The 22,753-nt window shown below is 34.9% G+C and overlaps 5 protein-coding genes across 9 annotated transcripts; 4 read left to right on the top strand and 1 right to left on the bottom strand.

Moving 5' to 3' along the window:
• The first annotated feature begins 322 nt into the window (after nucleotides 1-322).
• LOC108461120 (uncharacterized) lies at nucleotides 323-1,312 on the top strand. Its single transcript, XM_017760827.2, has 3 exons — nucleotides 323-684; nucleotides 780-861; nucleotides 937-1,312. The coding sequence occupies exons 1-3, from the start codon at nucleotides 568-570 to the stop codon at nucleotides 1,086-1,088; spliced, it is 351 nt and encodes a 116-aa protein (XP_017616316.1). The 5' UTR covers nucleotides 323-567; the 3' UTR covers nucleotides 1,089-1,312.
• Nucleotides 1,313-3,381: 2,069 nt separating this feature from the next.
• Nucleotides 3,382-10,929, top strand: LOC108463828 (uncharacterized). 4 transcript variants are annotated; one of them, XR_001868168.2, is made up of 16 exons: nucleotides 3,382-3,853; nucleotides 4,486-5,693; nucleotides 5,776-5,963; nucleotides 6,089-6,279; nucleotides 6,425-6,493; nucleotides 6,835-6,907; nucleotides 7,033-7,189; nucleotides 7,302-7,593; nucleotides 7,675-7,789; nucleotides 7,914-8,077; nucleotides 8,218-8,292; nucleotides 8,394-8,811; nucleotides 9,143-9,207; nucleotides 9,526-9,575; nucleotides 9,671-9,698; nucleotides 10,228-10,929. XR_001868168.2 is itself a non-coding variant. In XM_017763760.2 (12 exons), the coding sequence occupies exons 1-12, from the start codon at nucleotides 3,557-3,559 to the stop codon at nucleotides 8,580-8,582; spliced, it is 3,018 nt and encodes a 1,005-aa protein (XP_017619249.1). In that variant the 5' UTR covers nucleotides 3,382-3,556; the 3' UTR covers nucleotides 8,583-8,956. The 4 variants fall into 4 exon arrangements, 1 of the variants encoding a protein (XP_017619249.1); XR_001868170.2 differs by having other exon boundaries at nucleotides 9,148-9,207; XR_008277662.1 differs by lacking the exon at nucleotides 10,228-10,929 and adding an exon at nucleotides 10,032-10,148.
• A 2,269-nt stretch (nucleotides 10,930-13,198) lies between these two features.
• Nucleotides 13,199-15,428, top strand: LOC108461438 (uncharacterized). Of its 2 annotated transcripts, none has more exons than XM_053024242.1 (5): nucleotides 13,199-13,560; nucleotides 13,662-13,780; nucleotides 13,865-14,036; nucleotides 14,312-14,431; nucleotides 14,510-15,428. In XM_053024242.1, exons 1-5 carry the CDS (start codon nucleotides 13,375-13,377, stop codon nucleotides 15,083-15,085), a joined length of 1,173 nt encoding a protein of 390 aa, XP_052880202.1. In that variant the 5' UTR covers nucleotides 13,199-13,374; the 3' UTR covers nucleotides 15,086-15,428. The 2 variants fall into 2 exon arrangements, with proteins under 2 accessions (XP_052880202.1, XP_017616766.1); XM_017761277.2 differs by having other exon boundaries at nucleotides 13,203-13,560; nucleotides 13,677-13,780.
• LOC108463334 (homologous-pairing protein 2 homolog) lies at nucleotides 15,020-17,770 on the bottom strand. Its single transcript, XM_017763285.2, has 6 exons — nucleotides 17,627-17,770; nucleotides 17,430-17,455; nucleotides 16,520-16,787; nucleotides 16,266-16,336; nucleotides 15,963-16,151; nucleotides 15,020-15,884 (listed from the first exon to the last, which is right to left on the bottom strand). The coding sequence occupies exons 1-6, from the start codon at nucleotides 17,652-17,654 to the stop codon at nucleotides 15,786-15,788; spliced, it is 681 nt and encodes a 226-aa protein (XP_017618774.1). The 5' UTR covers nucleotides 17,655-17,770; the 3' UTR covers nucleotides 15,020-15,785.
• Nucleotides 17,771-17,840: 70 nt separating this feature from the next.
• LOC108462971 (uncharacterized) lies at nucleotides 17,841-19,476 on the top strand. Its single transcript, XM_017762893.2, has 5 exons — nucleotides 17,841-18,272; nucleotides 18,370-18,463; nucleotides 18,604-18,641; nucleotides 18,725-18,860; nucleotides 18,957-19,476. The coding sequence occupies exons 1-5, from the start codon at nucleotides 17,943-17,945 to the stop codon at nucleotides 19,367-19,369; spliced, it is 1,011 nt and encodes a 336-aa protein (XP_017618382.1). The 5' UTR covers nucleotides 17,841-17,942; the 3' UTR covers nucleotides 19,370-19,476.
• The last annotated feature ends 3,277 nt before the right edge of the window (nucleotides 19,477-22,753 follow it).

Consider the following 22,753-nt stretch of genomic DNA (forward strand, 5'->3'; position numbering starts at 1 on the left):
TTAACAGCTGTAAATAGCATCCTAGGTTTAAGTTGAATTTCATTGTCATTATATTATATTATCCTGCCTTTTCAGGAATATAGTTTTGTCATATTAAGATATATCCTCTTCAAATTTTGAAGTCTGTGTCTCGTTCTAAATCAAATCTCCTAGTGGTTACCTAATCTTTGACATGATGGATTAAAAGTGGGACATTGATACGAATTTGGTCTCACAAGCAACATCTTTAAAGAATTATTACGGATGAGAAAAACAAAATGAGGATAAAAGTAGAATGTGGGGTACCCTCCATGAATGAAGCATCTTCTTCAACTAAGCATTAAAAAGACCCTTTTTTTTCCCCTTTACCAGTTTAAGATGCTCTTTCTTCACCCTCCAAATTGTAGCATCTCCAAAAGATGGGCTTGCACCATCAGTTGTAGTTGAGTTACAGCAGGAGCTGCTGTTCCTATATCTTTTTCCATTCCTTTTATTTTCACTTTGGTTGCAGCTCTAGATTGAACCCTGTTACCTTCTTTCTCCTGTATGAAGACCTTTTAGTGTTTACATTAAGAGATAAAAGAAACCATGTTTCATCCTGGTCAAGCCACGGAGGAGGTCACAAAAATTGAACTTAACAACCCAAAAAGCCTATTGCTTCCTGGAAGTAGCCTTGCCTCTGTTGAATCCTTATCTATGCCACTTGTTAGTACTCTCTTTTTTTCTACCTCTTGTTGTATTCTCTTTTATTAATGAACTGTAGTGTTTTGTGTTTTGTGTTTTATGTTTGGTGAGAACAGGTCCACCAAGTTGTTCTCTCAGCCGATATTCAGTGTGCAGAGTGTCAAAGGAGAATAGCACACATAATGTCAAGAATGAAGGGTACTTTTGTTTTAAAATTGTCTTCACAAATACAATAATGTAATCAACTGAATGTATTCCTTCTTTGATTGGCAGAGACAGACTCAGTTTTGGTGACTGTGTTGGAGAAGAAGGTAACACTCACCAGTAGATACCCTAGTAATGGAAAGCAAGTTGCTGTTATTAACAAGAATCCTCTCAGCGCAATGAGCATGGTGAAGAGGATTTTTCGCACTTTCCGAAGATGAATCGGAATAAAGCAAAGCGAACATTCAACATGCTAACTGTTCTTCTTATCAAGATATTTTGTTTATTACAGCCTGAAAGAAAATAAATGATTCAAAGCAGTGTGGTTATCAGTTTAGCCATATCTCACTTGTATATATGGCACTTTCATAGCATTTACTTGAAAAGTTTCTTGCCTTAGTTAACTGATGAATGAATCAAATTTCATCTTTTTGGCGTGGCAGAATCAGATTCCAAAAATCAAAGACTTTGAGAGAGAGAGTCAAAAGAAGAAATATTCTTTGGTTCTACATCTCCTATCTTAACACTTTTAAACAACCATGGAAAACCAATTCCAATAATTGACCTGCTTATTGTTTAATGCTAGCTTAATTAGCTAACACTCAAAAAGATGCTTCTTTTGCTTGATCCTGATAGTAATACCTCATGCCTGTAACCCTTCTTTTAAATGTGAAAAAGTTGTGCTAAAAAGGGATTCTACAGGTTTATGATGATAGTTTACTTCAATAATTGATTGATTTTACAAATGAAAATGTTTAATTTGGAGCATTGTATAACTTCCTTTGCGTCTTTGCTCTAAATCTTTTTACTTTTCACACCTTTGAAATTTAGTCCATCTATTTTTATTTTCAAAAATAAAACACACACCTTGATAACCATGTAAAAAAAAAAAACCTATAATAAATCTCAATTTAATAAAAGAATTTTAATTGCATTAACAGTTAGACTTTACATTCTTAAATTCAAAAAGTAAACCATCGATCCAAGACCGAGTATTCATAAGATTCTTCTTACGAAATAGAAAATATATAAAAAAATTAAAAAGTATAATAATAAATAATAAATAAAATTTACATATAATTTGGAATTTTAATTGTACTTAGAATTGTATAATGTATAATTGTAATTTGTTAGCAAAGTTGTTTCTTTTTTTTCTTTAAATTCAAAGAATTTTTCTCCCTTTATAGATAGGTCAACGATTCAGCATTGGAAAAAGGCTCAAATCGTTTTATCAACATGAGTGTTTTATATCAAAAAAATATTTTTGTTTTGAAAATATTTCTATATTTAGTAACACAGTAGTGGAAAGAGTATCCTATTGCATCTGAACTTCAAACGAGTTTGGCTTTAACCATGTTAATAGTCCCAGATTATTGGTTAATAGAGAATCAAAGTCGATGTGCCAATCAATCACGAAATGCTATGGTTTTATAATATGATTTTAAAATTTTATTTAGAAGTAATTTGCAGGATCATGCACTCATTTCTTTCTTAGAGATTAAATTTAAAATAGATGAATAGTAAAAACTTGGAATATATTTTACACATTTAGTTTTTTCTTTGAAAATTTGTGGCTTATTAAAATATTTTTATTTTAAATGTTTTTTTTACTTTGATTTCCTCTTAGGTTTAGTGTTAAATTCTAATTCAAATTTCGTACAAAATATATTTAAAGCATATGGGTTAAATTGCAAGCAAGTGTATAACTATTCTATTAAAATTTGGATAGAACATAATAAAAATATATCATCCTAAATATTATTTCGTTGTGTTTTTAGCACGTCAAATCTTAACTATTCATATAATAAGTATACACACATTTACATTTTGACCATTGCACCTTAAAAATAATGCATGGTATATTTGGATAGAAGTTTACTAAATTAACCTAGATAAGAAAGAACTTTTTATTTAATTTTTATTTAATTTTTATTTAATTGTGTATATTAAAAAATTAAATAAAATTATTTGTAGATATAATATGTACATGTAAAATGAATCTACATCGATAATGATATTATTGATATGCAGAAATTAAATTAAATTAAATTTTTATATTTAAAATTATATATATGTGTAACATATTGTATTGTACCAAAATGTATGAACAATCTTAAGATTTATTTGTTATAAATTTAAAAATTTTATAATAATTCTATCCAAATTGCTAGGAATTAGCAAAAGTTAGGTTAAATTGATTAAATCGAACAAATCAAATTAATTTGGTGAAATCGGTTTAATTTAGTTAATATCAATTTAATTTTAAATATAAGAAGGATTTGATATATTTTTTGAATAATTTTATTTGTGCTTTAACGCATTTAAATCTACATTCTATTACATTATAGTAAATGAATTAAACTCAATTCGCAAGAGAATTTGATATATTTAAACCAAACACACTAATTGCTTAGTCCTTACAAATTGTATCCCTGGAAATTTAAAAAAGAAAAAGATTATATTTATATAGCCGCCACACGCTTCAAACCGGCACGTACGAAAGAGCAGCGGCCCCCAAATCAAGCAGCCCAAAATCCCAAAGCCAGAAAACAGTCCATAAATACGAAAACGAGCAAAAAAAAAAAAAGGGTAAAACTATTTTCTTTCGCTCCAAGAATATTAAAAGAAAAACAATCACACATTGAAAAAACCCTAATCTTAACCCTAGATTTTCTGCAATTAATTCCCAATGGCTAGCGACACCACAGATTCTCATCGAAGGAAGCACCATCGTTCTCCATCCGACGAAGAGGAAACCGATAAGTCCTCCAAACGCCACAAGCATCGCCACCACAAACATCGTCACCACCGCCACCGCAGCAAAAAGCACGAGGACGAAGCCAGAGATGGTGGTGAAGATCCGCTTCCTCCTCCTTCGATTCCTCGACCTGATGATGACGTCGAGGAAGGAGAGATTCTTGATGAGGAACCGACCGCCGAAATCAAGGCTGATCAATCTCGCGATGGCCGGGATGTTTCGGATCCGGTGTGTTCAGTTTTCCCTTGCTTGTTTTAATTTGTCACGGCTGTGTTTAGTGATTACTATCATTTGTGTTTTCCATTTGCCGTTTAGTTACTGAGAAATTGGGAAGACACTCGAGCTCTTTCTTTAGTTTCAAATGGGAATTTTTTTAAAATTTTTTATATTTTTACCCTTTTACTTGGTTTTTATCAAGCAAAATTTCGAAATTCGAGTGTTGGGCAGTACTTGAAAGAAGTTATTCTTTTGGTTGCTTGCTGACTGAGTTTGGAAATTTTGACAATTTTCATCAAGCCCTTTCTTCTCGGTCACCTGACGGACCTTTATTGCATATATTCGTGGATTATGTTATATTTTTATAAAATTGGGATAATGAATCTGTGGTTTGTGAGAGCTTGTTAGATTACTGAGTGAGTATCCCATTCATATGCACTACCACACAAAGAAAATGTTTGAATTGCAAAAAGAAGTATCCTCCTAGGCGTTTCAGTAGAGACTGATGTCTTACTATTCAGTTGTAAGAGCTGGTTACAGTTGTTGCATATATGTGCTTGTAATTACTGTTCTTTCAATTTTTTAGAATGATGCGTTGCAAGTTTGTGCACTCAATTTCTTTTTTGCATTGTCTTTTTTTGAAGGGAGCTGGCGAAAATAGTAATTCTGTGGATGAGCAAGTAAGAGGGATTGGTGACAAGAGTGAAGATAGGAAGCATAATCATGCTAGGCTCTCTGGAAATTTAAGTGTTGAGTCTCAAGGAGAATTGGTCCCCAGAGTTCTCTCTGATGATCATATCAATAGCTCACCTTCAAGAAGTGGTAAGAAAAAGAATTACCATGAGGATGTCAAAGAGGTTGATGACAAGAAATTAAGCGACACAAGAAACTCGTTGTCCTCTGAAAGTTCTGGGGAAAAATACAAGACATCAGCTAGCTCACCTCTTGATTCAAAATGTTATGATTATACTAGGAGTAGATCTGAGTCACGTTATATTGTGAGGGAAAGATCACGTTCCCAAAGCATAGTGGATGAGGAGGCTCTTTTGAATAGAAGTCGCCGTCACGAACGCGATCCTAGTCAGGATGGGCAACATGGTAGTAGAAACTTAGTTAGGAATGATGAAAGAGAACGAAGTGCTAGTTATGGCAGATATGTTGGTGAAGAAAGGCATCGCAACATGGGGACACATGGTAGAGAGAGGAGCAGGGAAAGGGAGATGGATTGGGAATTAAGAAGGGAGAAGGAGCGCGACAGAAGCAGAGAAAGGGAGATGGGAGTTGAATGGAACAGGGACAGGGAGATTTATGGTGAGAGGAGAAGGGAGAGGGAGCGAGCAAGGAGTAGAGATAGAGACATGAGTGGTGAAAGGAGAAGGGAGAAGGAGCGAGAGAGGAGTAGGGAGAGAGAAATGGAGAGGGAAAGGAGAAGGGAGAAGGAGCGAGGGAAGAGCCGGGACAGGGATCTAGATGGTGAAAGGAGAAGGGAGAAGGTGCATGATAGGATCTGGGATACAGAAGCAGATAGAGATAGGAAGAGGGAGAAGGAAAGAGATTGGAGCAGGGATCATAGCAGTGCTTATGATAGAGATAGAGATAGGAGAAGGGAAAAAACTGAAGAATGGAACCAAGAGCGGGAGAGGGAAAGGAGAAGGGACAGGAGTGGGGATAGAGATAGGAATATTGAAATTGAAAATGATGGCTATAGTGATCGAGATAGATATAAGAAACATTCTCACTCGAAACGGGATGAAACAGAAATTTATCAAGACGGAACAAGGAAGAATGAAACAGTAAAGGTTCATGGTTCTAACATCGATTCATTGGAAAGACATGGTGATAAACTAAAAAGGTATACCTCATTTGAAAGAGATGTTTCATGGTATTTTGTTCTATTGTAATCTAATCAGTTCGTATATATCTGATTTGTTCAGAGATGAAGAGGAGCAAGACGATTTTGAAGAAAGGCTTACGTTAAAACTTGCTGGAGAGGAGGAGGAAGAGGCAGAACTCAATAGGATTAAAGAGGAAAGTAGGAAGCGAAGGCAAGCCATCTTAGAGAAATATAAGTGTCAGCCGTTGCAGCAACAGACACAGTCACTCGCAGCGGATGTAAATAAAGGTTTTTGCTTCCCATGAACTTTTATTTTTAACTTGTTATTTTAGCTTTATTGAGCTCTGATGCAGCGTAATGCAGTGTTCACATGCTTTGTAACAAATAGCTAATAAACTTTTTATCTAAACCAGATAATAGGCCTGTAGAGAATAATGGGCAAATAATAGCTGCTACTCGTGCTGGTCCAGATGTCGTTGGTGGGCATGAAGATATCTATTTTGCTGATCCATTATTGTCTGTTCAGAAGTCACCTTCAGAAAATGGGCATGCTGCTTCGGAGAGGACATCTGGTGCTGCTGGGCTTGGTGAAGGTACCCCGAAGGTGTGTTGGTTTTCTATTCTAATTCATTTGAATTTTACATTCTCAACCTGCATTCTTTCTTTAAGATCTTAATTTGGATGTGCTGAATTTGGCTTTTATTTTTAGGCTATTTAGGTGTATAATTTCCATTTATTTATTTGTGCAGAGTGAGAGGTCAGATGATATTTTCTGTGATGATATATTTGGGGAAACACCTACTGGAGTTCGTAAATTGGTATGTATCAGATTTGGCTATTTGCTTTGGTCTGTTGTGTATCTGTACTAATTATGAGTTGATTAAGTTGGTATCTCAGGTCTGGATTCACTTCTTGACTTCTTTTTTCTCTTTTTCTTATCCCTTTTTGTCGTGTATATTTGTAATAACTTGAAGTTTCTAAGTGGCTAACAGGCTCTTATTTGTTCACTTTTAGTACGTTTTAGTAACATGATTTGGCTTTCTCCTAGCATAAATGCTTTCTCATGCATGGTTTGAAGTTTGTTTATTTACTATATTATATTTAAGTTGAGAGCTGGGACAATAAGGCTTAAAAACATCTATAAATGGTGTGTTTGTAGGGTAAAGGTGATGGTTTGCCGGTTATAAGGAGTGGTCTTCATGACAATTGGGATGACGCTGAAGGATATTATAGTAAGTTTCTAGTTGTTACTTTGTTATACAAATAAATAGACACGCAGATACATATGTTTCATATAACTGAAACAAAATTCTCTGGTATATGTTTAAGCTCATTTGCTGCTGTTCTTTCTGTCCAGGCTATCGATTTGGTGAAATACTTGATGGCCGATATGAAGTAACTGCTGCTCATGGAAAAGGAGTTTTTTCAACGGTTGTACGTGCGAAGGATCTTAAGGCTGGTGCTACTGTTTCCGAAGAAGTAGCTATAAAGATCATTCGTAATAATGAAACGATGTGAGTGGTCTAACTTTCTCATTGATTCTTATGTTATTTTTCTATTATACAGAGTTCAAGTTCTCCAACCTTGTTCCTGCTACGTGCTTGTATTAATACTGGTTTGATACAGGCACAAGGCTGGTCAGCTGGAGGTTCAAATATTGAAAAAATTAGCAGGTGCAGATCCAGATGATAAGCGACATTGTGTTCGTTTTTTGTCAAGTTTCAAGTACAGGAATCATCTTTGTTTAGTTTTTGAGTCTCTTCATATGAATCTGCGTGAAGTTCTCAAGAAGTTTGGTCGCAATATTGGTCTTAAACTAACTGCTGTCAGAGCTTATGCTAAGCAACTTTTTATTGCGCTTAAGCATCTAAAAAACTGTGGTGTTCTTCATTGTGATATAAAGCCTGATAACATGCTGGTATGTATTATGTTTTTCATTCATGTTTGTGGCTAAGTTTTTCAATTGATTGTTGACTTTGACACGTTTCTTTCTTTTCAGGTAAATGAGGCAAAAAATGTGCTGAAGCTTTGTGATTTTGGTAATGCCATGTTTGCTGGTAAAAATGAAATTACACCATACCTTGTTAGCCGCTTTTATCGTGCACCAGAAATTAGTAAGTCTCAACATGAAGCTTTTACAATTTAGGGTGGCTGGATAATTTACTTTTGTTGGATGATATTTGTATATTTCCATATCTTTTGGTTAAGGTCCTCTATTTGTATTTCTTCATGGTGCAGTTCTTGGTTTGCCTTACGATCATCCAATGGATATCTGGTCTGTTGGTTGCTGTTTGTATGAGCTATATACTGGAAAAGTTCTTTTCCCTGGTCCAACAAACAATGACATGCTACGTCTTCATATGGAACTCAAAGGTCCTTTTCCAAAGAAGATGTTGCGTAAGGTACATGGTCAATTTGTATGAATGAGTTGTTCTTTGAGAAAAATATTGTGCATTTTCTTTTTTAATATACAATATTTGCTTGTATTATGTAATTTTCTTTGCTTGTGCTGATAACTTTTTATTCCTTTTTTTCTTTTAAGGGAGCATTTACAGAACAACACTTTGATCAAGATCTGAATTTTCATGCTACAGAAGAGGATCCTGTTACTAAAAAGGTTTTCTTTTTCCCTCTGAAATGCTTAGTACTGTTACATTGATATAAGTTGTTTGTCATGGTTGTCCTTGTCTTGACCAAGAATCTAAATATGCCTTTCAGAGTATAAAGAGGATGATTCTTAACATAAAGCCAAAAGATATCAGTTCAATTATTGTTGGCTCTCCAGGTGAGGATCCAAAGATGGTAGCCAACTTCAAAGACCTTCTAGAAAAAATTTTTGTGCTTGATCCAGAGAAGAGAATGACAGTTACTCAGGCATTGGCTCATCCATTCATCACGGGCAAGTGAAACATGTTGCTGATTTTATGTCTCCAGAAATGTGTTGCGCTAGATATTTGTACATTATGACCTAACTCATATTTAGATATCTAATCATTGGGAATTCTGTCTTTTATCTTCTCTGTGCTGGACAAAGAGCTTTGGGCACTGTTTTTGGCATGGTTGAAGTCAAAAGGTTGATGTTTGGTCAGGAGTACTCTTTACTGGCGATTCTTTCAGTGGAATGTACTTTTCTATTGTAAGACAACTAGCCAAAGGCGTTTTTATCTCTTGTAATCATTCTTGATATGGCCATTGTGAAAATTTGTCATCTTTTTACCTGCTGAACTTTGTTGAATAATGAGAAAAATATATTCAGTTTCCTATGAGTTTATAGAACAAAATTTGTTCTTTAAACTTGGCAAGGTGACTCCTTCCTATTTGCCCTTTTATTTTAGTTTCTACTGGTCTTTTATTGTTGTTGGTTTTGCTGTTCCATTTGTTAATTTTCTAGTTATGTGTCACTTTTGTTTTTCTATCTTATCAGAATGGTTTGAGCTCTGGGAAGTCTAATTTGATTTTTCATTCAGGATAGCTGCTACTGCTTTGAGGCAACCCTCCAGTGCTTAAAAGCTTAAAAGGCACCCAGGAGAAGGTACCTTGGTTTGTTTATTTGGAGCTGTTTTTGACGCCCTAAAAACTGATTATATTGATTCTTTGGTTTTGTTAGAGAGATGTATTTTGGTCACTACTATTCCATACTTTGCTTCCAGCCAACCTTTTTGTATCCTATGTATGCTTTTGTGGTGCCATGGTAATTTTATGTGGTGCCTATGTGTTGTGATTATATTGATATTTTTTTGTTGCGTTTTGTTAGAGATGTACTTTTTAAAATTCTTTTGACCTTTTCTAGAGATATGCATGTCCTAATGAAATTGCATTATATCTGATCCATGGCTCAATCATCCTGGAGGCACTTGCACTGGTCGTAAAGGAGTCAGCTTGAAGTCAAAGTCCATCTCAGTGAGTAATTATTTGCCTAGTTCCTCTATCTTTTTGCAATTTTTCTTGTTGAAAACATTAATGTTTTAATGTGATCCTCTCTATTTTGTTCTTAGGGTGTAAAGCCTGTGCTCCCCAATTCTTGTAAGTATTTTTCAATATCATTATATCAGCATTATCTATTTTTGCGTTTTCTTGAGAACTCCAGTAGCTTTCTTTTCTTAAAATGTTTTGGAGCTCTAGAATCTGTCTTATCAAATCTCAAAGCCTGATCCTTCTACCCTGTAACTTCATTTGTTACCCTTGAATTTTAATGACTTGCTGAAGAAATAAATCTTGTGCAATAGGAGTGTTTCCTTTGTTAAAAACTTTCCTGTGCTTCCTTCTGTTATCTTGTTGAAAACATAAATTGCCAGCAATATTAGTGCTGTAAAGTGACATAGAAACCCTTTACTTATTAAGTTGTATTGCTTGTAGGGCCTTATGCTTTACTCATTGAGCTTTGAAACTGGGTTCGTTGTTTTTTCTTTTGAAGCTTTTCTTGTTCTTTGGCTCTAAATTACCATCATAATAAAAAAATAAATAAGTTGATAATGAGGCTTTTTCTATGTTGTTGACGAGGAAAATCTTGTCCTTGAAGGACTGATGCACCTATAAATCTTCTTGTTCATAGATTTTACGAAGGAATTAAATGCATATGGAAATAAAAGCTTAGGTTGGAACTCTGTCCAATTTTTGGATGAGCAACACATCAACTTATAATGCTCGAGTGGTACTAATGTGCATATTGATCAATATTAGTGCAATGTGTAAGCTAGTCTAAAACTTGTAGTGAGCTTGTAAGTGTGTGGTCTTTTTAAATTCTGCTGGAAACGCTACAGTCTAACCTAAATGTGTTGTATGGGTCTTCTTTTTAATCTAAACGTGATAGATTTTCTTGCCTCCTGTTGTTTCTCTCTCAATAAAACTTGAAATTTGGGTTTAGAAACACAAAATTTAGGTAAGTAATGTAGTAGTACCCCGTGAGTAGAGAAGGCTGTGGTAGTGATGACTTGAATGGCCTCTTTGATGGAAGCAATGGGAGTCAGTGATTCCAAATAAAGCAACAGTTTAGTTTGTGGCTTCTGTGATATTTTGCGTGAGGCTGCTTTTGGGGGTTTGGCGTATTCAGGAGGAACAACGGTTGCACAGATGAATGGAATTAGAAAATAGTGGTTTTCCCCTGCACCTATATAAATTTGTATGTTTGTGTGCTGTTAAGTATGAATACGAAGGAAGACTCATTTTTCTTGTATTTTGCTTATTAGTTTTGCTTTCTTTTAACGTCAAACCCACCACAGTAAAATAATTAACTTGGAAGTTCTTTTTTTTTTTTTTTCTATTTGTTTTTAGTTGAATTTTTTATAAATAAAAGATATTTTTTGCTTTTCAATTTCTTTATATGATTCGAAAGAACAAAATTATAACTAGATTTTGATTCAAATAAATCGGGTTACCCCTTTTTCCCACAAGAAAAGGAAAACCACTAATCTAGATTTCCAAAACCAAATATGTGAAGCAGTAGGTTAAGTTATAGCGGTTAACGATCATTAAGTGAATATTTTACAATTTCAGTTGCATGAGAAATCTGATAGACTAATGTTATTTTATCAGCCAATAAAGAAATGGTTAATTGTTTCATGGATAAATTCTTGAAGCATGGGGATAATTATTATCATTTTTTAAATGAAGGAAACTAATTAGGAGGAAATTATAAAATGTCATGTCTAGCTTTGTTGGGTGTCAAACCAACTACGGTGGTAAATAAATGGAGTCTCATCACTCTAAACTAATATCAACACGAATCCTTTCTTACTAGTTTTACCAATGATTTATTTGCTATCTGTTTTCACGTATAACAAAGATAAAGAAAAAATCAATCAAAGTCTTAGGGTTCCTTTAGGTTTTATTTTATCCATTTGGTATGTCTAGTGAGGAAAAGAAAGCACTCCAATGAAGATAAATATTTACATTTTGACTTAATAAATATTACAAAAATAATCCTTTAAATAAAGACACACATTACATTATTACGCGATAATAATTACGTTTAGACACATGTCTTAATTGATTTTACTATCATCACTCCAAGATTTGATCTTATTATTACATTACATAATATCAAATTTACCGAAATTAATTTGCTGTTTTAAAATGTTTTGTACAAAAAGAAAAATCCTGAGTTGAATGCATGGGTTATCAAGAAAGATTTGACGGAAGTATCTATGTTTTCACGTCGGCCATTTTAACAAATGCCGTAGCTTGTTCATTGTCCGCCATTAATAACAATTTTATTGTATTAATATTAATTAAATTGAAACAAACAAACAATTAATTGTTCTACTTATTACATTTTTTGTACTAATACTTTTTTTCTTTTTTTTTGGTTTCTTACGGAAAGTCCTTTACGACAGAAAACGAAACGAAGCTTCTGATTGAAGTCAGGTTTTTCCCAGCGGCTACGCTCTCCTGCCCTTTGTGCAAATCACGCTTCTTTTTAAAAAAATTCTATTTTTTAATAGGAAAGAAAAGCTGTAATGACACATTAGTTATCTATATTTTTCTTTTAAAAATAATATCTAATATTTAATTTTCGAACAAAAAAGAAAATTCCATTTTTCTACAAAAAAATTTATGTTGTGATTTTTTCCCCTTTGGTTGTTGTTCACGTGCCTGAAAATGCTTGTGTAGTGATAAAATAGGATCGGGGTCAATTTCAAGCGTGTCACTCGAAACTGACGCCCCAACCGCGTCTTAATCTTTGTTTCTTTTCTTTTTCAGTTTCCCACTTTCGCATTCTTAATTTTGTTTTAGAAAGGTCAAATTTTGTTTTTCTGTCAGCTTGTTATACTTAAACGTAAATTTAGTCTTTACATTTAATTTCCCATTTCAAATCAATACATCAACTTTGGTCTCATTTGTAATCTTATACATAGATTTTTGTTTTTTTGTAAATTCATTCGTGTAATTTTAATTTTATCTAATTTTCACAAATTATTAAAACAATTATTTATATAACATCATTTTAAGTTTATATATTAAATGCACAAATAATTATATTTATCTACTATAAAAAAATTTAATGTATTTACTTCTTTACATGTTTACAAGAATTACAGTTAAAATTTCGTGTATATACTCAAACCACAATCAAAATTTTATATGTACAATTACACCAAATAAAAGTTTATGTGTGATATTATATATTGAATCAAAGTTTGTGTAATTTTGACATTTGTCTATTTACTTTTATAATATCATAAATTAGTATTAATAATTAATTTAATTAACTATTTCAATTGTTATTATTTAAAAAAAAGAAAGAAATTTCTAAATTCTAGCTAAACAGGCTGACATGAAATTTATTATGTTGAAACCTGAAAGAAGCGTTTTTTTTTTTTTATGAGTCTACATAAATTTTAACTAAAATAGTTAATGGTATTAACTATTAGGCTAATTAAGGATATTATAAAGTTGGGACCAAATAATATTAAATTAAAGTGTAGAGACCACATTCCGTATTTGAGTATAGTAGAGGGACTGAAATAATAAATTGACTTTTATAAAAATGACATGGCTGTTCAAGAAATCGCATGGAACACGTAACCGGTCCCATATAAACTACGCTGCCTACCTATCTTATCTCCCTCTGGTTGGGACGTAAAAACACAACATCACACAAGCCTTGCCTTGTTTCTTCACTTTCTTCTGCTAAAAGCCTCCTCTCCTGTTACACACATACACACACAGAGAGAGGTAGGTTTGCAGTTGGCAAAAGCTTATGGGAAAGAAGCTTGCTGCATTGCTTGGACGAGGCTTCAAGCCATCCAAGTTCAAATCACTAGTCACTCTTGCCATTTCTCGTCTTGCTGTTTTCAAGAACCAGCATCAGATTCGCTGCAACCAAGCTCGTTCCGATGTTGTACAGCTCCTTCAACTTGCCCATCATGATCGGGCTCTTCTTAGAGTAACAATCATTTCATCCATCTTTCTTTTCTGGAAAATATGTTTTTTTTTTTCTCTCTTTGGGTCTAAATTCTAACCTTGTTTTTGGGGGGTGGGGGGGAGGGTTTGTTTCGACAGGTTGACCAGGTGATCAAGGAGCAAAACATGTTGGACGTCTTCGTTATACTTGAAGGGTATTGTAATCTGGTTATTGAACGACTCCATCTCATTGAGCAGGACAGGTTATGTTTCTCCATCATTTCCTTGTTTTTTCCTTATCGGGTTTTCAAATTTCTTGATAATCCTCAATTTGTGTTCTGTTGCAGAGTATGCCCTGACGAGCTCAAGGAGGCTATATCCGGCTTGCTCTTTGCATCTTCAAGGTGTGGGGATTTTCCCGAGCTTCTAGAGATTCGTGCTGTTTTTACATCTCACTACGGCAAAGAATTCGCTGCTCGTGCAATCGAGCTGCGCAACAATTGTGGAGTGAACGCTAAGGTAAGTCTTGATTTCATCAATATATCTATTAACTTTAAAAACTAGTATATACCAGAACCTTATTGTTAGATTTTGGTAGCATCTGAAATTGAACAGTGTTCCTGAGATTGCATTGTGCTTACTAGTGGTTGCTTTGTGAAGGAAATCTACAGATTTCAGAGTTTTAGTATTGATATTATAAGATCCTAACAAATCTTGCGAAATGTGAGTGACTTTTTCACTGGCATAATACAGATTCTGCAGTATGCTATAACTTAATTCTTTGGCTTCCACAGATTATACAGAAGCTGTCAACCAGACAACCAGACTTGCAGAGCAGAAGGAATGTGCTCAACCAGATTGCTGCCGAGTACGGCATTGCTTTACAACTCGAGGAAACCACTGATTCCAGCGAGGTATGTAATTTACTATAAGGATCAACTGACTAGAATATAGAAATAACGAATGGCATGCCGGTTATGTTATCAATACAGGGAAATCTGGATGTAAGCAAGAAGCAGGAGATATCAGTTAAGGCAAGTCATGATGCAGGAGATGATGATGAGTTCTCTGATTCAATAAAAACAAGGAGAAAATACAGGGATGTAGCCGATGCAGCTCAAGCAGCCTTTGAGTCAGCTGCCTATGCAGCAGCAGCTGCAAGAGCAGCTGTGGAACTCTCTCGGTCTGATTCCTATGATCCTGATGATCAGAACGGTCCTAATACTCGACAGAACACAGTGTTTGACAAACAAGAAGCAAATTCTAAAGATATGGAAAATCATGGTAGTCAAGCAGTGGAGTTGAATCATACCAAGAAGGCACCAGAAATCAAGATGTCTAGTCCTTCAAGTGAAGGATCAGCAGAGGGAATCATAGACCTTAGGACAATGTCATTCAACGAAGTGGACCCACTCAAGCTATTGGAGAAGGAAGTGGTTATTTATGAGAGTGATGATGATAAATATGATTCCCGTGGTTCAAGTTTTGATTTGAATGCAAGGAAGCTTAAAGGCAAGGTCCTAGATACAGATAATGATGGTGAGCACTCAGAAAAGAAACTTGACTGATGTTTCCTTCAAGCTTTCCTGTTGGCTTGAAGGTGGAGACTCGACCTGAAAACCCACTGCACACATGGATGAAAGGTAAATGACACTTTACCATAAATAAGGTGCTGTTTTCCTCGAGGACTTGGACCAAGTGACAGGATATTGAGGAGCGCGAATAAATTAAATGTTTGTAAGTTCCATGGAGTTGCAAATATAGCTTTGGTTGAGTGTATAAGTTGGTTTTGGTCTTTGATATTTCTTTTGTTATTTTTTATCAGATGTAAACTTAATGTAGAATATTTTGGAATGATTCTTTTTGTGAAGCCTAATTATTTTGTTATACTATACCAGGTTCCTATAGAAAGTACTACATACAATCTAAACAGGGAATATCATCAGAAAAGATAATGGATTAAGACTTAAGATTTTTCATATTTATAAACTGTGATCAAATAGGCTGCTCATAGAATAATATGCTTTGGCTTGTAATATTAATAACCAAAGGTTATGAGTCTATAAAACCTAGCTTTACATAAATGACCTAACAATAACATAGGCATGTAACGTGCATTTAAAAGAGGAACTCTGTGGGATACAGAAGTAACAGTTTAGACCTCTAACAAGGATGAAGAAACTACAAATATCTGAACATATTATCTCCAGAGAAATACCAAAATCTGAGTCTGAGTTGATGACCAAGTATGTACCGCTTCACATTAAGTTACTGACCTCTAGCCCGCTTCTTCCCATGCTGAAGGAGCTCAGAGAATGATTGTAAATTCACACCAACATCTTCATCATATTCAATTCCCAGTTCCTCCTGCAAATACAAGCCAATGTAAGATAAATTTTATGGTGCAAAATGTGGATTACTGCTAAAAGAATGGAGCTTTGGAACCTTGAATTCCTTTAGATCCTTAGGTGAGTTCTCCGTGATAGCATCCCATAGATCCTTGAACATCCTTTTCCGTCTTCTCCACAGGCTTATTTTCTCAGAATACATGGCTTCAACTGCCTTTTTTTCCTCTGGCCTAACCAGAGTTACTCCTCCACGCAATTTAACTAATTTATCCTCCATTTCCTTAACCTGATGCATAACAAACAATGTCAAAAATATTTCTCACTTACTTCGGCAGAAACATCTGCAACCAGTTTTGATAAAGAGGAATGAAAAGCTCCTATATTGGTAAATTAGTCTTACCTCTTTCCTCAGTTTAGCTTCCTTGTCATGAATCTGTTCCAGAGTTAGATTAGACTGCAAGCTTTTAATTTCTGAAACAACAGTATATACCGATGTTTACATGACACAACTTGAGAACATTTCCTTATAAGGAAATAGAAAAGTAAAACCGAAAAGTTAGAATCTTAAGACAAGGGCTGACATGTTCAAAAAGGTATCTGCTACCCCTTCTAGCAGAATACTAATCTGGTGTTCAAGGATTATCATTTCATTACCTCCCTCAACCTCAGTGATTGCTTTTTTTTGTTGATCAAGGTGTTCCTGCAGTTTGGCATTTTCTTCCTTCATAGAAGCAAGCTCTTCATTGTTGGGGATATTGAACTGGTCTTGACGAGCAAGGTATATCTTCTGCTTACCATACTCCTTGAATGAAATTTTTCCACTATCAGCAAGACTATCCAGTGTTTTTTGAATGGAAGCCTTTTTGAGGTTAAACTTTTGTAGAGAATCGGCAACATTTTGAGAATTTAGAGGCCGATTTTGCTGGTTTATAAAAAGAAACGTCAGGTTGAATACAGATTTCAACAAGTAATCATAAGTACTTGCAGAAATGCACTATCAGTGAATGGTTATTTATCTCAATCCTCTCCCCCTCTCTCTTTTTTAATTTCGTTTTAAAAGAAATTGTACAGCAAAAGCTGAGATAGTTTTCATCAAAATGAATAGTCTAGTTAACCTCCATTTTATAATTATTGGTATCTTTTTTTTTCCCTATTACAGTTGTGAGTGGAGTTAAGTAGCCACATAATTAAAGATGAAATATCACTTCATAACAAATTATCAAAAGACATCGTAATTACTCTCATCAAATGAATACTCTCACTAACCTTTTTTTTATTATAATTATAATCATTTTTCTTGTAATTTGCAATTACGTGTGGATGGAGTTAGGCAGCCACATAATTAAGATGAAAATGAAGGAAAATGTATCAAAGTGAGTAGCGAGAAATAACGAAAAGAAAGACTTCAATGCAGAGTCTAATAACTAAATTTCCTCTAACAATGACCTTAATATAAATTATCCAAATAACGAATAAAATAATGGAACCTAATTGAAACCAGAACAAGAAATTAGAATCTAAACGTAAGACTTTAACAGAAATCAAAAGAAAGAAAAAAGCTTACCTCATTCACGTAGTTGAGCACGATTGCTGCAAATAAATTTTGAAAGAGATTTAGAAAGAAGAAAAAATAAGAATCGAGCTTCAATCAATCAACACAAAATATAAGTGGGTAATAAACGAAATTTCCCTTTAGGATTAAATTCAAAAATCAATGCCTAGAATCTGAAAAGAATGAAGAAGAGAAATAGACGGTGGTACCTTCGGTGTTGTCGGATTTCGGAGCCATCGATCGGCGATTTTAGATTAAAATGCGCGGGAAAATAATTTCTTCTTTTTGAACGATTTGTTTTCCCTCAGAAGACAATTAAAAAAAAAAAACCTAAGCCATGTGTAAGGTAGAACCGAGGCGGTATTAAAGAAAGGGCCATTGAAACGGCATCGTTTCACTTTTCATTACTTGGATAAAAAAATTCAAAAATAATAAAGAAAACCCGGTCGATGAGTGAACCACGTATCACCAATCCAGCCATATTTTTCATCAGCAAAGCTGGGGGATGGAGAGTAAGTGAAGGGCATGGCCATGGCTGTACTAGCTACTCAATCTTTGCTCTGCCAAACCCATTGCTGGGCTCTTCCAAGACCAACACCCTTCAATTCCAACCCTCCTCCACTGCCCAGCCGCTACCCCTGCAAACATCACGGCGAAACAGGGCCCACAACCTCCTTTTCTACCCTCCATTCCATGCCCATTGTTTGCCGCGCGTCCCGTCGCAAGTCCACCGCCTTGAGCTCCATCTCGGAAGGAAGCGATCAGGATGGTCCTCTTCGGCGAGTCCTTCAGCTGAGTCTGTGGGCCGCTGAGGCTGTTTACATCTTGTGGCTCTTTTTGCTTCCCTATGCTCCTGTAAGCTTCCTCTTTTATTTCTTTTCCTACTTTCTCTTCATTTTATTCGCAGCTGAAAGCTTCTTCTTTTTTTTTTTTTTTTTTTTGAGTTAACCAGGGAGACCCTGTATGGGCCATCAGTTCCAACACAATAAACGAACTCATCGGTCTTTCTCTCAATTTCTTCTTCATTTTGCCTTTGACCAATGCTGGTACATACAGACATCTAATACTTGCATGGTTCTCAGTAGAAGAAATCTGTTAGCTTCTCTAAATTTTTTTTTTATTGTGTTCTTTCCTTGATGATGATCTATCCAATGAATGGAATTGGAACCCTTTTTTGGCAGAGTAGTCGGTATTCGTCTGATTGATGCCCCAGTCCTTCATCCTGTAAGCAAGCATCACTATTTGGTGAAATTAATTGTTTTACACATAGGCTTATTAATCTAATACCATTAGTATTTATGGATCAGATGTCTGAGGGATTGTTCAACTTTGTTATTGGGTGGACACTGATGTTTGCTCCATTGTTATTCACTGATCGCAAGAGGGACAGATACAAAAGTTCCCTCGATGTTCTATGGGGACTGCAGATGTTTCTCACCAACAGTACGCTTCTTTTCCTACCATACTCTCAAAATTATAACATAACCCATCTAGCATGTGATGAATCTAATTGCATTACTCCTCCATGACCTGCTGCAGCATTCTTAATTCCTTACATGGCAATCCGGCTGAACGAAGCTGATGCAGATAGCCGTCCTAGCAAGCTCTCTCCTCTAGGCTCCGTGATGACAAATGGTGCAGCCGTAGTGGGATTAATTGGTGGGGCTGTATGTGTGTTTTCTGCAATATGGGCTCTTTATGGTCGAATGGACGGTGAGTTTGGAAACATAACAGACAGGTGGCAGTTCTTGGTAAGTTATTTAGGTTCAGAAAGACTGGCTTATGCCTTCATTTGGGACATATGTTTATACACAATCTTTCAGCCTTGGTTGATTGGTGAGAACCTACAAAATGTTGAGAAAAGCAAAGTTGGTGTAGTGAGTTATCTTAGATTTATCCCTGTGGTTGGCTTAGTTGCCTATCTTCTCTTTTTAAATCTTGCGGACCAATAGTTTGTCTGCTGCAGTAATTTGTAGCTCTATTTGTTATAAAAAGAACAAACGAAATTGTCCCGGTTTTTGCTTTTGGTTAATTTAACTCAGATGAAGTTCGAAGAGCAGCTGAAGCTTTTGGCATCTGTTTCTTGTGCATATTTCTGGAGAAAAAGATAAGTATCGCAATTGCAAAGACTTTTTTTTTTTTTCCATTCCTGAATTTTAACTAGCAACCAACCGCTGAAGAGTTTACAAATCCAGGCTAGATCAAAATAAATATGGATAGAGTTCACATAATTTCATCGCGTTTGCGCATAATGAGACCTAAATCTAGGCAACTCTCCTTAAAACTTCATTGACAGAACAGTTTTTTACTATAATACATTAATAGTCACGTGAAAATGAGCTGGACCATTTTTATAAAAATGTTGCGAATTTCACAAAGACAACACTTTAAGAATTTCTTTGGAGAGCCAAAATAATATTTACCTATTTTTATTTTATTACAGAAAGTAGTGTCTTTGCTTGTGTTTTTGTCAACCGAGTCTTATTTTTTTCAGCCAGCGAGAAGGGGGTTAATTTATATTAATATGCTAGAACGACTAGTAAGGTTTCAACAGCCATAAAAAATTCTTATATAAACTCCTCTAAATTTCATTCTTTTCAACCAAATGCTCCGTACTCATTCTTCTATTCTAAATTTTCAATTTTCAATCTTCAATCCTCAATTCTTAATTCTCAATTTTATATTTTTAATCTTCAAATTTTAATTTTCAATTTCAAATTTTAAACCTCAATCTTCAATTATTTTTTAAATTATTTTTTGAATTTTATTTGATTAAATTAGAGGTGAATACTCTAATGTATTGAGAAAAAACTCACTAAAAAGTATTTATTTATTAGAATGTGTACAACTATATATACATGAAGTATTGAATCAATTAAGAAAAGAATATCTCTAAATCAAATCCTAAAATCAATTGTAATCTCTAAAATTATGTTATTCAATTCTATCAAATAATCAAAGATTCTCAACACTCCCCTCCAAGTTAGTGCATAGATGTCTCGCATGCCCAACTTGCAAAGAAGATTATGATAAGTTTTATAATTGAGCCCTTTTATAAAAACACCAACCAACTGCTTTTCAGATGCTAGATAAGATAGAATTAAAGCACCGCTGGCTACTTTTTTCTTGATAAAACGACGATCTATTTCGATATGCTTGGTTCTATCGTGATGCACTGGATTTTGAGCTATGTTGATGGCCGTGTTGCTATCACAATACAAGGTTGATTCATTTTCGTTCAACAACTTTAGCTCTTCCAATACCTTTTACAGCCATAGCCATGACCTTATATTCAACCTCTGCACTTGATCGAGCCACAACACTTTGTTTCTTGCTCCTTCAAGTGACTAAGTTTCCTTCCACAATAGTACAATAACCTGTTGCAGACCATTTGTGTAACACCCCTAACCCGTATCTATCACCTGAACAGGGTTACAGAGCATTACCGGAATAAATAGATCAAATATAGACATTTCATATTATTTAACATTCATGTCAGATATTATTCATAAAGTCCCTTATATGAGACATTAGAAACAAATTGGGACTAAATTAGATACTAAGAGAATTTTTCTCGAAATTTCAAATTTTTTCCTAGGTGCAGGGTACACACACCCGTGTGGTCAGGCCGTGTGGGCATTCGAAATGGGGCATATGGCCGTGTCCCAGCCTGTGTCTGTACCTGTGTAACTTTCTAACTTGGGTCACACGGCCAAGTCACACGCTCGTGTGCTAGGCCATGTGTAGGTGCAGGGGTCACATGGCCAAGCCACAAGCCCCGTGTGCAAATTCTGAACATTCTGTTTTAAATTTTAAAAATGCAGGGGACACACGGCCAAACCACACGCCCATGTGCCAGGCCGTGTGTCACATACGGCTGAGACACACTCTCATGTCTCCGCCCATGTGGACGAAAATAGGTCATTTTCAAGGCCACTTTTCTCACCCAATTAGTCTTTCACCTACATAAACACTTTAACACATACACAACCAATCCAAGACATTTAAACCAAGCCAAAAATCAAGTCTTATGCATGAGATATTACTTCATAAATCCATATATCCAAACTTACCTATTTGACCAAATATACATATAGACATATTTATGAAGCTTACTATCAATTAACTATACTAAACACTCATATCAAACATGACATTATTTCATATAATATATCAAAACATATTCATCATAAGCCATCCTAATGGCTAATTACAACCAAAACATCTATATTAGCTATTTAAACCTATTCATGCCATTATAACCAAAATTAATTTACTATTTATACTGAAATGAGTCGATGAATAGCGTGAGTTATCACCGTCAAGCTTCCAACCCAACGAGCTTCCAAAGTACTATAAAACAGAGAAAATAAAACAGAGTAAGCATTTAATGCTTAGTAAGTTCGTATAACATGAAATTAACTTACCATTTAATTCATATTTAAGGTAAGCAAATAAAAATGCTCAAGCCAATTTGCTTAAACACATATCCTCATCAAGCATGTTAGTTATGTAATTCATATGAATAACAAGAAACATTTATGAGCTCATCAATATTCAATTTCAATATACATATACTTTTCACATCAAATATCCATGAAACATGAACACTTCATATCTTTATATTTCAAGTATATACTCATAACATTTTGTCTCAATTTCATATTATCTCATATCAGAACTTTGCCCGTTGAATTATTTAAAGTATAGATAGATACATGGGTAGTACACACAAAGTGTACAAAATTGAAATTCGTCAATTCATATTCGAGAGTGCTCATACGAGTACATAAACGGAAAGCTCTCTCTCGAGCCATATAACAGGAAGCTTATCCAGGTTGTATAATGGGAAGCTCATAAGAGCCATGTAACAGGAGGCTCATATAAGCCAATAACGGGTAGCTCTGAATAGCCATTAATCAGGAAGCTCCGGATAGCCATATATCGAGAAGTTCAAGCGAGCCATATCAGGAAACTCTAGAGAGCCATTAATCAGGAAGTTCACAAAGAGCCTTTAATCGGGAAGCTCACAAAAAGCCATATATCGCAACACTCATAAGAGCTATGGTGTGTCTACAACACATGCAGAATCACAACCAATCAGGATGCTCCAAAGAGTTATTAACGGGAAGCTCGAGAGGGCTAATAACGGGACACTCTTTCGAGCTATGGTGTGTCCGCAACATATATAGGACCATAACCAATTCGGGAACCCTGTATCCATCGAGTCTCATTTATCCAAACAGGACTTATTACTTATCGGGTATTATTGGATATGTGATCCATTATTATACATGACAATTTTATACATTTCACATACATAACATTCAATTCAA

The sequence above is a fragment of the Gossypium arboreum genome, chromosome 13 (genome assembly GCF_025698485.1).
Source record: "Gossypium arboreum isolate Shixiya-1 chromosome 13, ASM2569848v2, whole genome shotgun sequence".
Taxonomy (NCBI): domain Eukaryota; kingdom Viridiplantae; phylum Streptophyta; class Magnoliopsida; order Malvales; family Malvaceae; genus Gossypium; species Gossypium arboreum.